The 13,728-nt window shown below is 48.5% G+C and overlaps 1 protein-coding gene across 1 annotated transcript in view; it reads left to right on the top strand.

Moving 5' to 3' along the window:
* The window catches only part of LOC142684076 (histone H3-like centromeric protein A), a 43,447-nt gene that overhangs the window by 3,430 nt on the left and 26,289 nt on the right, over positions 1-13,728 (top strand). The window contains exons 2-4 of the mRNA XM_075847466.1: positions 2,202-2,300; positions 3,995-4,131; positions 4,200-4,277. Coding sequence (XP_075703581.1) covers positions 2,216-2,300; positions 3,995-4,131; positions 4,200-4,277 — 300 coding nt within the window. The 5' untranslated portion in view covers positions 2,202-2,215. The remainder of the gene's footprint in view (positions 1-2,201; positions 2,301-3,994; positions 4,132-4,199; positions 4,278-13,728) is intronic.

Here is a 13,728-nt window from a genome sequence, read left to right as displayed (position 1 = left end):
GTCATTACTGTGAGTGGGGGGCTGACGGTCGTTACTGTGTGTGGGGAGATGACGGTCGTTACTGTGAGTGGGGGGGCTGACGGTCATTACTGTGTGTGCGGGGGCTGACGGTCATTACTGGGAGTGGGGGGGCTGACGGTCATTACTGTGAGTGGGGGGCTGACGGTCATTACTGTGAGTGGGGGGCTGACGGTCATTACTGTGAGTGGGGGGCTGACGGTCATTACTGGGAGTGGGGGACTGACGGTCATTACTGGGAGTGGGGGGCTGACGGTCATTACTGGGAGTGGGGGGCTGACGGTCATTACTGGGAGTGGGGGGCTGACGGTCTTCAAGTGGTTTCCGCCTCTGACCTCCCATTGAAATTAATAGGAGGCAGAAAAAACCTGCGGCGCTCGTTTGGTGCTTTTTTGTCTGCGGTTTTTGCATTCGCTTCAACGGCTTAAAAAAAATGTGGGAAAAAAATAAATAAAAAAAAGTCAAACAGCGCTGTCAATTCAAAATCTGCCTCAAAATTCGTAAATGAATTTCGAGGCAGACTTTTAGTTTCTGCCTTACAAAAAAACGTTGTGTGAACATAACCTAAGAGTGTACTGCTTGTTTTTCCCCATTTTTTGTCGTTTTGTAAACAATTTTTGGTAGGGGTGCCCTGAGAATTATTTTTTTTCCCTGGGGTGCCTCGAGCCTGAAAAGGTTGGGAAACTCTGATGTATACAGTCGTCCTGGTGTATCTGGCAGTTTTCTAGAGTTCAGTGTATAATCATTGATAGATACGGTGACGCTGACATCACGCCGGGCAGCACGTGCGTCCTCATGAATTATACAGGATACAGACAATATTATTAAAGAGGAGCCGTCACTTCTCCTGACGTGTCTGTAAGGCTCTGTTCACACGCAGTGAGCAAAAACGTCTGAAAATACGGAGCTGTTTTCAGGCGAAAACAGCTCCTGATTTTCAGATGTTTTTTTAACCACTCGCGTTTTTCGCTGCGTTTTTTACAGCCGTTTTTGGAGCTGTTTTCACGAGTCTATGAGAAAACGGCTCCAAAAACGTCCCAAAAAGTGTCCTGCACTTCTTTTGACGAGCCGTCATTTTGCGCGCCGTATTTTGACAGCGACACGTAAATTTAAGGCTCGTGCGAACAGAACATCGTAATTCCCATTGAAAGCAATGGGCAGATGTTTGTAGGCGTATTAGGGGCGTTTTTTCAGCCGTAATTCGAGGCGTAAAATGCCAGAATTAGGTCTGAAACCACTGCATGTGAACATACCCTTATAGTAAATACCTGTATTCCCCATGAAATAACTATTCTGGAGCGTATTTTCTCAGATCTCTGGCTTGTGCCATTCCTCTGTGGTTCCTCCTAGAAATGTATGTATTAATAGATAACCTGGTGTTGTCATTCTCCTCATCAAAGGTCGTGTCCCTACAGTCTCTCTTTCAGCACTGATTGGACGTTGTCAGTTTGTGTAGGGACACACCCCCAACTGGTAACACACAGCTGTCAATTCTTACATTTCCAGGAGGAATAACAGAGAAACGGCACAAAGCAGAGAGTCCTAAGAAAAGTTGCGCACTCGACTGAATGTTTCTTCTCCTCGTCTATCGTGTGTGTTGATTTTATACATTTTCGCTGCTGCCTGTCTAGAGATCATATGGATTATTAGATGTTTTATTTCTGTATATTTGTACTGCATTGTTGCAGCTCATCGTCCTCCAGCTGCGGCCTTTCATTTCCATGACGACTGCTCCACTTTTCCTTTGCTCCAGTTTTAAATTTCCCACCTTTGTCTGGATTACGGATTCTCTGTAAGGTTCTGTGCACACGACCTATTTTCAGGCGTTTTACGCCTCGAATCACGCCTGAAAAGACGGCTCCATTACGTCTGCAAACATCTGCCCATTGCTTGCGGGATCTGCTGCGGGTAGCTCTTCTGTTGCCGCATTATTAAATAGATCATTGATGTCGCTGTTCTGGTAATTGATGCCGCGAGGATCTATTGTATTCATTGATGCAGCGTGCGTTAATTACTGACATCCGGCAATCTCATATCTTCACCGTCAATGTCATCACTTTCTTGTCACTTGCATTGGTGGCATCAGTCAGTATAAAACCGCTCAGTTTATCCTACGTCACCTGTGATTCTGCTGAATTGTCACCGTCTCTTATCTGCTTAACTGATTGTATGACTCTCAGCAGCGTTTTACATCATCATGAAACCACCCCAGAAAAGCTCGTCCCGCAGGAAGTCGGCGCAGCCGCAGAAGAAACCTGCAGCTCCTCCTCAATCTCCGCCAAGTAAGAGAAAGTTGCACCTTGATCATCTTATCACTCTCATTATATATTTTATTTTAAAAATGAATTCCAGATAACCTCGGGTCGTGTAATACTAGATTGTAATCCGTTTCTCAGCTTTATATCTTAGAGGGTTCGTTTCTATGCAGGTAAAAATCTGTTACATACAGAAATTTCTGTAGCACAAGGCCGCCACTAGGGGGAGCAAACTGAGGACTGATTTATATAGGCACAACAGGAGCTGTATTATGTGCACAATCGTCTCCCCCTAGTGGTGGTTGCAGGAAGCACGTTACTATATGGCCCTGGGAAGGGAATCTGAGAACACAGCTCACACCCATGAAGATATATTATGAAATGAGGGATCTAAGAATTTCCAACCTGCAGTCCGACCGCTCTATTCATTCCCTATGGGATCGACGGAAATAGTCAAGTTTGACTGCTCCTTGCCCAATTATGCACTCTGCCGTGAGCGGCTCCGCGCAGGCAGGCGCGATGTTGTGACGTCAATTTCTGAGCCTTTTTTCTACTCCGTTTATGCAGCGTGTGGATGAGACGTGTTTTATCTCATCCACTTTGCTGCTACTGTATTATGCTGCCGATTTTTCCGCATTATAATACAGGTATATGCCGTATTTACGTAATGTGTGAACTGACTCTAACCCCTCCACCCACCCCCCCCGCCAGTCCCCGCAAAAATGTTCTTGCATCAAACCGGTCCTCGGTGCAAAATAGGTTGGGGACCACTGACATAGAGAATGACTTGAGTGACCACCCTCTGGGACCCGCACTCTTGTTAACAACCCGCAGCGATCCGGCATTTATCACCTATCTTGTGGATAGGTGAAAAATTATTTTCGTGGTACAACCCCTTTAATCAGGTATCAATGGGGCTTGATGGACCCCAAATTATCAGTCATAGAAGAGTATCTAAAATTTGAACGTCCACATTTATATCTTTTTAGGTCCAACATTCTGTGCTGATTAATTTCTTAATGTCGTTTTACAGCAGTTGGAGCACAGTTTTCTGAAACGGAGCTCTAAATCTCCTGCGTAGACAGTTACATGGTATAATTTTGTCTCCCTGCAGCCACCACTAGAGGGAGCTCACTGCATACTGTTTTGTTACCAAGTTCAATGTACAACCATATACAATGAGCTCCCTCTAGTGGTGGCTGCAGGTAGCATGTTATGTTTTAAATCTGTTTACCTGATGTTCCTTGGGGGACATTAAGGTAATAGGCCATGTTCACACAGGGCAGATACGCGGCGTAAAAGTACACAGCGTATTGGCCCTCGGCACCGGAGGTAATTCTGGCTGAAAAACTGCAGTTTTTCGGCTGGAATGTCCATAGAAGGTAGAAAAAAAAACATACTTACCCGTAGCCATGGTGACGTGTCCCTCTGATGTTCTGCAGCAGTCATATGGGATGAGATATCATCCCTGGAGGCCGGGTTGAACGCAGGAGCAGAGAGATCTGGGTAAGTTTGGCGGGTTTTTTTCGGCTGCGTCTGGATGAGATTTGTTTGAATCTCCTCCACTCTTCTGCTTCTGTATTACGCTGTGGAGTTTCCGCAATGAAATCCGTTGCAGAAAATCCGCCGTGTTTACGCTACGTGTGAACCCGGCCAGACAGTGAATTTCCATGTAGCGGGAGATTCATTTTCAGCTATGATTATGGATTTCTTTCTTACAGGTAGTGGGGAAACAAGTCACAGACCGAGCACGCAACGAAGAAGACGCTACCGCCCAGGAGCCCGTGCACTGATGGAAATAAGAAAGTACCAAAAATCAACCAATCTGCTCATTCAGAAAACCCCGTTTTTCCGCCTGGTGAGTGGATGTGTCCTCTGCGGCTGCTCCTCTTTATTGTCAGTGATATTCCCCTTTTATTCTTGCAGGTGAGAGAGATCTGCCTGAAGTATTCCCGCGGCGTGTTTTACTACTGGCAAAGCACCGCACTTATGGCGCTACAAGAGGTCAGTATCTCATACAATGCACTGTCCATGTAACGCATGGGTCAACCAGAGAGGGAGCTGCTCTTTGCAGTGGTTCACTACTCAGCCCCCGCCCCCTCTAACACATCCATATGCCCTAGCGGGACATTTGCAGAGGGGTTGTGATGCATTGTGGGAGTTCCAGAGGCTAGACCCCCCCCCCCCCCACCATCACTCTAGCTAACAGCTCATAAAAGTGAAATCTGATCAGTCCTTCGAGCTGTGTAGTAAATTATACCGGGAGTGCTGTCACTTTAAGGGGAGATTCACACGAACGTTGCGTTTTTGCGCGCGCAAACAACGCAGCGTTTTGCGAGCGCAAAAACCATTTGACAGCTGCGTGTGTCATGCGTGTCTGATGCGCGGCTGCGTGATTTTCGCGCAGCCGGCATCATAGAGATGAGGCTTGTCAACGCCCGTCACTGTCCAAGGTGCTGAAAGAGCTAAATCTTTCAGCACCCTCGACAGTGAATGCCGAACACAACAGCGAAAAACCTGTACAAAAAAAAGATAAAGTTCCTACTTACCGAGAACTTCCCGGCCGTTGCCTTGGTGACGCGTCCTTGGTGACGCGTCCTTGGTGACGCGCCTCTCTTGACATCGGGCCCCACCTCCCTGGATGACGCAGCAGTCCAAGTGACCGCTGCAGCCTGTGATTGGCTGCAGCCTGTGCTTGGCCTGTGATTGGCTGGAGCTGTCACTTGAACTGAAGTGTCATCCCGGGAGGTCGGACTGCAGGAAGGAGACAGGAGTAATCGGTAAGTTAGAACTTCGGGTTTTTTTTACAGGTTAATGTATTTTGGGATCGCAAGTCACTGTCCATGGTGCTGAAACAGTTTAACTCTTTCAGCACCATGGACAGTGACTATCTCCTGACGTCGCGTACCGATAATTTTTTTGCCGGGATCGGCCAAAACGAGTTTGGCCGAACCCGGTGAAGTTCGGTACGCTTGTCCCGCTTCGCTCATCGCAAAGACACTCCGTTTGGATGTTCGGAAACAGAAAAGCACGTGGTGCTTTTCGGTTTTCATTCATCCTTTTCACTGCTGTTGCGCGAATCACGCTCGTCCCACGGAAGTGCTTCCGTGTGGTGCGCGTGATTTTCACGCACCCATTGACTTCAATGGGTGCGTGATGCGCGAAATACGCAGAGTTTTTGAACCTGTCGCGCTTTTTGCGCAGCAGACAAACGCTGCGCAAAAAGCACGGACTGTCTGTACTGCCCCATAGACTTGTATTGTCCATGCGTGCCGCGTGAAAACCACGCGGCCCGCACGGACCGAATACACGCTCGTGTGAATCCCCCCTAAGAGGGACTAATGCTCTTCTGTATCCACAGTCAGCTGAGGACTTCCTCGTGAGTCTCTTTGAAGATTCTTACCTCTTCAGTCACCAGGCCAATAGGGGCACTCTCTTTGTGAAGGACATGCAGCTCGCACGGAGAATCCGAGGCATCCCGTATGAACTGTGATAACGCTGCCGTTTTATCTCTCAAGATTTGATGAAGAATGATCACGTGTAAATAGTTTTATATTAATGGAGAAAATCTATTGGGAAATACAAGTTTTACCATTGCATAAAAGATCCAGTTTGGAAGAGTAAACCGGCTTTAGCGCCCCCTCCTGACACTGGTTACAGTGGAGGCTTTTTCTTTGTTTTATATGTTCATGGGAAAGTTGTTACAACCAATATGGCTGCCGCTGCAGTTTGCAGGGTGGTAGTGCAGTAGTTTTTCTGTCCAGCTATGTAATGGGTTATAGGGGTCCAGGATGTAGCACAGAAAATGACCACAAGGCGGCACTGCTGGACAAAACCGCTAACAAAGACGCTGGACACAACCGCTAATGAAACCTGATCTGGCCGACCTTCTAATTGTTCTGCTGAGTTTATGATCCGCTTCCTGTTTTTATTCTGTGAAGATTTGTTAATTTTTTCAAATAAAAAAAAAATGTATATTATAACTTTGATCTTCATCATTTTAGACTAATCTTCATAAGGGCTTGGATATGATCAATGACTCCAGCTTCGCTGTAGTTCAATACTCTTGCTCTGTCCCACCCCCATTCTTTACACTGCAGCTATGCTTGTTCAGAGTGTTTGCTGTGTGGGTGGGTGTGTGGGTTGGGTCCAGAATTATTTGGGCAGTGACACAATCTTCATGATTTGGGTTTTGCTGCCACCACATTGGATTTGAAATGAAACAACTGAGATGCAATTGAAGTTGAAACTTTCAGGTTTATTTCAAGGGGTTAAACAAAAATCTCCTGTGAAAAGTTTAGGAATTGCCACCATTTTTCTACACAACCTCCTCATTTCAGGTGATCAAAAGTGATTGGACAAATTAACATTACCATAAATGTTTTTTTTAATACTTTGTAGAGAATCCTTTGCAGGCAATGATGGCCTGAAGTCTGGAACCCATGGACATCACCAGACGCTGGGTTTCCTCCTTTTTTTTTTTTGTTTTTTATATTTCAAATTTTTTATTTTCAAGAAAAGAAATGGGGATACAGAAAAAGAAAAGGGGGTGACATGGGTACATAAAAAGCCCATGAGGGCCGATCATTTCAACCTATATTTCAACAACAATAAGTAAATATGCAATCAAAGTCCTCCCAACATAGTACCATCAATACACTACAAGCATTAGTATAGCAAGACAGGAATACCAGCATTACACCCTCATCCGCTCCTCCATCACCCACATCTCAGTCAATTCTTAGTAATGATTGATTCAAATAGGGAAGTAAACGAAGGGTAGAAGGACAAAAGGAAGGGGGGGGGGGTATAGGGAAAATCTTAAGAGGGAGAGGGGGAGATGTTCTCCCCTCACTCTCCCCCCCCCCCCCACAGCACATCACAGACCAGAGAGAACTCAAGAGCTCCCTGGTTCTCCACTAATCAGTTCACCCATGGCCCTCTTGTATCTGTCCGACTTGCAGAAGTCAAACCAATAGAACCAGGTTTTCTGAAACTGCATTGCTCGTTCGGGTGCGGAATGGAGCAACTCCTCCATTCTCCGAATTTCGTGAATGCGCTCCAGCCATTGTCTAGTCACAGGAGGCTCAGAGGATCTCCAACCCCCCGGAATACAAGCCTTAGCTGCGTTCAGCAAATGTCTCACTAACATCTTCCTGTAGCGCCCCACAGGTATATCGTGGTGGTGCAGCAAAATCCATGCCGGATCATCTCCCAGCGAGATTCCTGTGATCTCCAGAATGATATCTTGAACCTCTGACCAATAGGTGCGAAGGTTCTCACAGCTCCAGAATATATGTAAAAGCGTTCCCTCTTCTCTGCCGCATCTCCAACATAAAGGAGAAACATCCGGGAACATTTTATGTAGCACATGTGTGACTCTGTACCAACGGGATAGTATTTTAAAACTGGTTTCCTGATAGGCGTTACTAATAGACGCCTTATGTGTGAGGAGCATGATCTTTTCCCTTTGCTCTTGTGTTTGGGTATGTTCACACGGCCTATTTACGGACGTAATTCGGGCGTTTTTGCCCCGAATTACGTCTGAAAATAGCACCTCAATAGCGCTGACAAACATCTGCCCATTGAAAGCAATGGGCAGACGTTTGTCTGTTCACACGAGGCGTATATTTACACGCCGCTGTCAAATGACGGCGCGTAAATAGACGCCCGCGTCAAAGAAGTGACCTGTCACTTCTTTGGCCGTAATTGTAGCCGTTATTCATTGACTCCAATGAATAGCAGCGCTAATTACGGCTGTAATGGACGCGGCGTACAAGCGCCTGCACATGCCGGTACGGCTGAAATTACGGGGATGTTTTCAGGCTGAAACATACCCGTAATTTCAGCCGTAACGGACGCCCTCGTGTGAACATACCCTTAGAGTAATCTGAAGATCTCTTTCCCATTTCGTAATATATGGTGGGATGAAATCCTCAGCAGGAGTGAGCAGCACGCAGTAAAGACTGGACAGGGCCCGTCTCACATGCCCCGTTTGAGAACACAAAGTTTCAAAGGAAGATAGAGCTCGGTCATAGGAAGCCGGTGTAGGTAGTCTTGACAAGTAATGAGTCAATTGTAACGCCTGCCATTGGGACGGGTCCGGGATAACCCTCTGGCTGGGAAAGCTCTTCTCCACGCAGCCAGGGCCGCCATCAGGGGGTATTAGGGGTACTGGTGTGAGGGGCCTGGCCAAACCTAACTGAAAGGGGGCCCGGCAACTGCCGCGACATTCTTTTGGTATGAAAAAACGGGCCCTTGCAATGGGGCCCGTTTTTTTCACCAAAAGAATGTCGTGAGCTGCTGCTGCTGCGGGCCCCCTCCCCATGGGGGCCGTCAAACCGCCCTCGCGCGACCGATCGCGCGCACAAGGAAACTCCCGCACGTGCGCAGTCGCGAGCGCGCACCCACTAACGCCCGCACTCGAGACCGCACGCACCCGCGAAAGCCCGGAAGCGCGCACCCGCGATCGTCCGCGCGCGCACCCACGATCGCGCGCACTAGCGAACGAAGCACGCGCAGCCGCGGTCACACATGGACAAAACTTACCTGGAGCCTGGCTGGAGGTGAAGGACTGGACGTCTGGACCGAAGACCTTGCCTGGAAGACATCGCCGGAAGAGGACTGGAGTGGGAGCAGCTCTTCTGACACGGTGAGTAAATTATCTCAAAGTGCTGTTTATGTATGGCCCTGTTCACACAGTATTTTGCAGGCAAAAAAAAATCTGCCTCAAAATTCCTTAAAGAATTTTGAGGCAGATTTTGACTTGCCCACACTATCTTGCCGCGTTTTTTGCTGCGTTTTTTGCCCGCGCCGATTGAGGACAGCAGACAAAAAACGCAGCGAAAAATGAATTTTCTGCCTCCCATTGATTTCGATGGGAGGTCAGAGGCGGAACCGCGGCAAGAAAGGACTTGCTGCTTTTTCTTTTTTCCGCGACTGGCTGCCATTGATTTCAGATTAAATCAATTGGAGGCGGTTTTGGAAGTTTTTTGGTGCTGATTCTGACGCAGTGTCCGAGTCAATATCAAGCCCCAAAAACTCTGTGAACTGGGCCTTATTGTTAGGGCTTATTCAGACGAACGTGTAATACGTCCGTGCAACGTGCGTGCTTTTCACGCGCCTCGCACGGACCTATGTTAGTCTATGGGGCCGTGCAGACCGTCAGTGATTTTCACGCAGCGTGTGTCCGCTGCGTAAAACTCACGACATGTCCTATATTTGTGCGTGGTTTGCGCATCACGCACCCATTGAAGTCAATGGGAGCATGAAAATCACGCCCAGCACTTCCGCAGCAGTATAAACTATGAATGAAAACAGAAAAGCACCACGTGCTACAAACATACAAACAGAGTGTCATAATGATGGCGGCTGCGCAAAACTCACGCAGCCGCGCATCATACGCTGCTGACACACGGCGCTGTTATGGACCTTTTGCATGCGCAAAATGCCACGTTTTTTGCGCGTGCAAAAAGCACACGCTTGTGTGAATCCGGCCTTAGGGTAGGAACACACTAGGCATGAACACTGCGGATTTTATTCAACACATTTTATTGTGGAACATCTGCAGCGTATTACAGTCGCAGCAGAGTGGATGAGATTTGAACAAATCTCATTCACACGCTGCAATAAAAATGGACCTGCCGTGTGGCTTTTGGCTTTTTAAGCCAAAGCATGTCAATGTATTCTGTGGAATCGCTGCTCCTCTGTTGCGGAAATGCTGCGGTTCTGCCGCAAAAAGCACACATGAGAAAAAAAAAAAGGCACTTTTTTAAATTTATAAAAAAGTTTAGACTTGCCCCGGCCGTAGTCCTGGTGACGCGATCCTCTATTCTTAGCGCAGCCCGGCCTCCTGTCATGACGTTTCATCCCATGTGACAGCTGCAGCGGTCACATGGTCTACAGCGTCATCCCAGGAGGCGGGGCTACGTTCAGAAGAGAGAGATGCGTCACCAGGACTACGGCCGGGGCAAGTCTAAACTTTTTTTTTTCCTGCAGGATTCCCGCAGCGGACAAGCCTCACGAAACCTGCGCCACTATTTGGTGCGGTTTTGCGGGCAGAATTCCCTTCTGCTACCGGGGCGGATAAGCCGGAATGGTGACGAACGGAAACCATTAGCAATGTTTTCGTCACCAGTGAGATCAATGGTGACGGAAAAATCGCTAATGGTTTCCGTTCGTCACCGTTCCGGCAGGTTTTCGGACGGAATCAATAGCGTAGTCGACTGCGCTAATGGTGACGGGAGCTGTGCTGTCACTTTCACTTTCCGTTGCGGGGTTCACCCGACGGAAACCTCAGACGGAACCCCGGAACGGAAGCGAACGGTGATGTGAACAGGCCCTAACACAAAAGTTTTGTATTTTTTTAAGCTGGTTCACAAAAAAAAATAATTCCAAATTCTACTGGACCAACTGACTATTTAGAGACCGGCAGCAGCTCCAGGACATCATAAGGGTAGGAACACACTAGGCGGATATGCTGAGTAAAACTCTCGGTAGCCGCAGGGAATTCCGACAGCAAAACCGCACCAAATAGTGGCGCAGGTTTCGTGAGGCTTGTCCGCTGCGGGAATCCTGCAGGGAAAAAAAAGTTTAGACTTGCCCCGGCCGTAGTCCTGGTGACGCATCTCTCTTCTGAACGTAGCCCCGCCTCCTGGGATGACGCTGTAGACCATGTGACCGCTGCAGCAGTCACATGGGATGAAACGTCATGACAGGAGGCCGGGCTGCGCTAAGAATAGAGGATCGCGTCACCAGGACTACGGCCGGGGGAAGTCTAAACTTTTTTATAATTTTAGAAAGTGCCTTTTTTTTTTCTCATGTGTGATTTTTGCGGCAGAACCGCAGCATTTCCGCAACAGAGGAGCGGCGATTCTACAGAATAAATTGACATGCTGCGGCTTAAAAAGCCAAAAGCCGCACTGCAGGTCCATTATTTTTGCAGCGTGTGGATGAGATTTGTTCAAACCTCATCCACTCTGCTGCGACTGTAATACGCTGCGGATTTTCCACAATAAAATGTGTTGCATAAAATCCGCAGTGTTCATGCCTAGTGTGTTCCTACCCTAAGGCCGGATTTACACGAGCGTGTGCTTTTTGCGTGCGCAAAAACGTGGCATTTTGCGCATGCAAAAGGTCCATAACAGCTCCGTGTGGCAGCAGCGTATGATGCGTGGCTGCGTGATTTTCGCGCAGCCGCCATCATGACACTCTGTTTGTATGTTTGTAGCACGTGGTGCTTTTCTGTTTTCAGTCATAGTTTATACTGCTGCGGAAGTGCTGGGCGTGATTTTCACGCACCCATTGACTTCAATGGGTGCGTGATGCGCGAACAATGCACAAATATAGGACATGTCATGAGTTTTACGCAGCGGACACACGGACACACGCTGCATGAAACTCACTGACAGTCTGCACGGCCCCGTAGAGTTAGATAGGTCCGTGCGAGGCGCGTGAAAATCACGCACGTTGCACGGATGTATTACACGTTCGTCTGAATAAGCCCTAACAATAAGGCCCAGTTCAGAGTTTTTGGGCCTTGATATTGACTCTGACACTGCATCAGAATCAGCACCAAACAACTTCCAAAACCGCCTCCCATTGATTTAATCTGAAATCAATGGGAGCCAGTCGCGGAAAAAAGAAAAAGCAGCACGTCCTTTCTTGCCGCGGTTCCGCCTCTGACCTCCCATCGAAATCAATGGGAGTTTTTTGTCTGCTGTCCTCAATCGCCGCGGGCAAAAAACGCGGCAAGATAGTGTGGGCAGGTCAAAATCTGCCTCAAAATTCGGTGCGCGGTTCCAGGCGGTCGCGGGTGCGCATGCACGGGAGTTTGCGGGTGCGCGCGATCGGTCGCACGGGCGGCAGTGTTTGCCGGCCCCCATGACGACCCCCATGCTACCCAGGGCCGCCATCAGGGGGGGTATTATGGGTACTGATGTGAGAGACCCGGCCAAACCTAATTGAAAGGGGGGCCCGCAGCTCACGACATTCTTTTGGTGAAAAAAACGGGCCCCATTGCAGGGGCCTGTTTTTTTTCTACCAAAGGCAAGTCGCGGCAGTTGCCGGGCCCCCCTTTCAATTAGGTTTGGCCGGGCCTCTCCCATCAGTACCCATAATACCCCCCCTGATGGCGGCCCTGGGTAGCATGATATAGTGCTGGACGGAGTACCTTTAACAGGCGGTGCCACGGTAGGGGGGCCCAGAAAATTTAGCTGTAGGGGGCCCTGAAATTCCTGATGGCGACCCTGCACGTAGCCATGCATTGCCCCTATAAAAATGACTTACTCTAAAATGCCCCTGCTGTACCCATATCTTAAAGGTCTGATCTGACAGACCTGGTGTAATGATAGGGGTAGGGAAACGGACAAGTGAGCCCTAATCTACCCGCCACTCTGTCCCTGCCTACTTGCAACGACCCGCCCTAGGCGACGGGGTACAACTGGGCGGCGGTCCCTACGCTCAGTAAGTGCACAAGACAAACATACAAGGGAATATAAAGCAAAGGGAAAGGGGCAGTTGCCCACGGCAACACCGTGAGCAACAGAGTGGTGAACGAGCCAAGTCAAACCAGGAGAGCACGAGGTACAAAACGCAGAGCAGAAGAGTCGTCAGAAAGCCAGGGTCAGAATGGAGCAGGATCAAATTGTTCGGAGCTGTAGCTGGGCCAGGAAACCACACGGAAAGAATCACAAGCAAGGAGGAACAGGAAAGGCAGGTATAAATAGACAGAGGGCGGGAGCTAGCTGAGTCTGGCCAAGCTGCTATAGGTTATACGGCCCAATAAACCGGGGAGCAAACTTCTTGGACGGGACCTTAAGACGCAAGTTCCTAGATGATAACCACACCAGATCCCCGACCATAAACAAGGGGTTAGCAGAACGTTTTCTATCAGCCTGAGTTTTTTGTACGCTCTGGGACGCCTCTAGGTTCTTCTGAACCTGGGCCCAGACTGTGCACAGTTCCCGATGAACGACCTCTACCTCGGGATTGTTGGAACTACCAGGTGAAACTGAGGAGAACCGTGGATTAAACCCAAAATTACAGAAAAAGGGGGAGACCCCTGACGAGTTACTGACCCGGTTATTAAGGGAAAATTCAGCGAGGGGAATGAATGAGACCCAATCATATTGACAGTCAGAGAGAAAACACCTTAAATATTGTTCTAGAGATTGATTAGTCCTCTCAGTTTGGCCATTGGTTTCAGGATGGAAAGCAGAGGAGAAGGACAGATCAATCTCCAACTTCTTACAGAAGGCTCTCCAAAACAAAGAAACAAATTGTACCCCTCTGTCCGAAACAATATTTACAGGGACCCCATGGAGACGCAGGATGTGTTTGACAAACAAGGTAGCTAACGTCTTGGCGTTGGGTAGTTTCTTGAGGGGCACAAAGTGGCACATCTTACTGAAGCGGTCTTCTACCACCCACACCACCGACTTGCCTTGGGATGGAG

The sequence above is a fragment of the Rhinoderma darwinii genome, assembly GCF_050947455.1.
Source record: "Rhinoderma darwinii isolate aRhiDar2 chromosome 4 unlocalized genomic scaffold, aRhiDar2.hap1 SUPER_4_unloc_4, whole genome shotgun sequence".
Taxonomy (NCBI): domain Eukaryota; kingdom Metazoa; phylum Chordata; class Amphibia; order Anura; family Rhinodermatidae; genus Rhinoderma; species Rhinoderma darwinii.
This window is presented reverse-complemented; position numbering and strand designations above follow the sequence as displayed.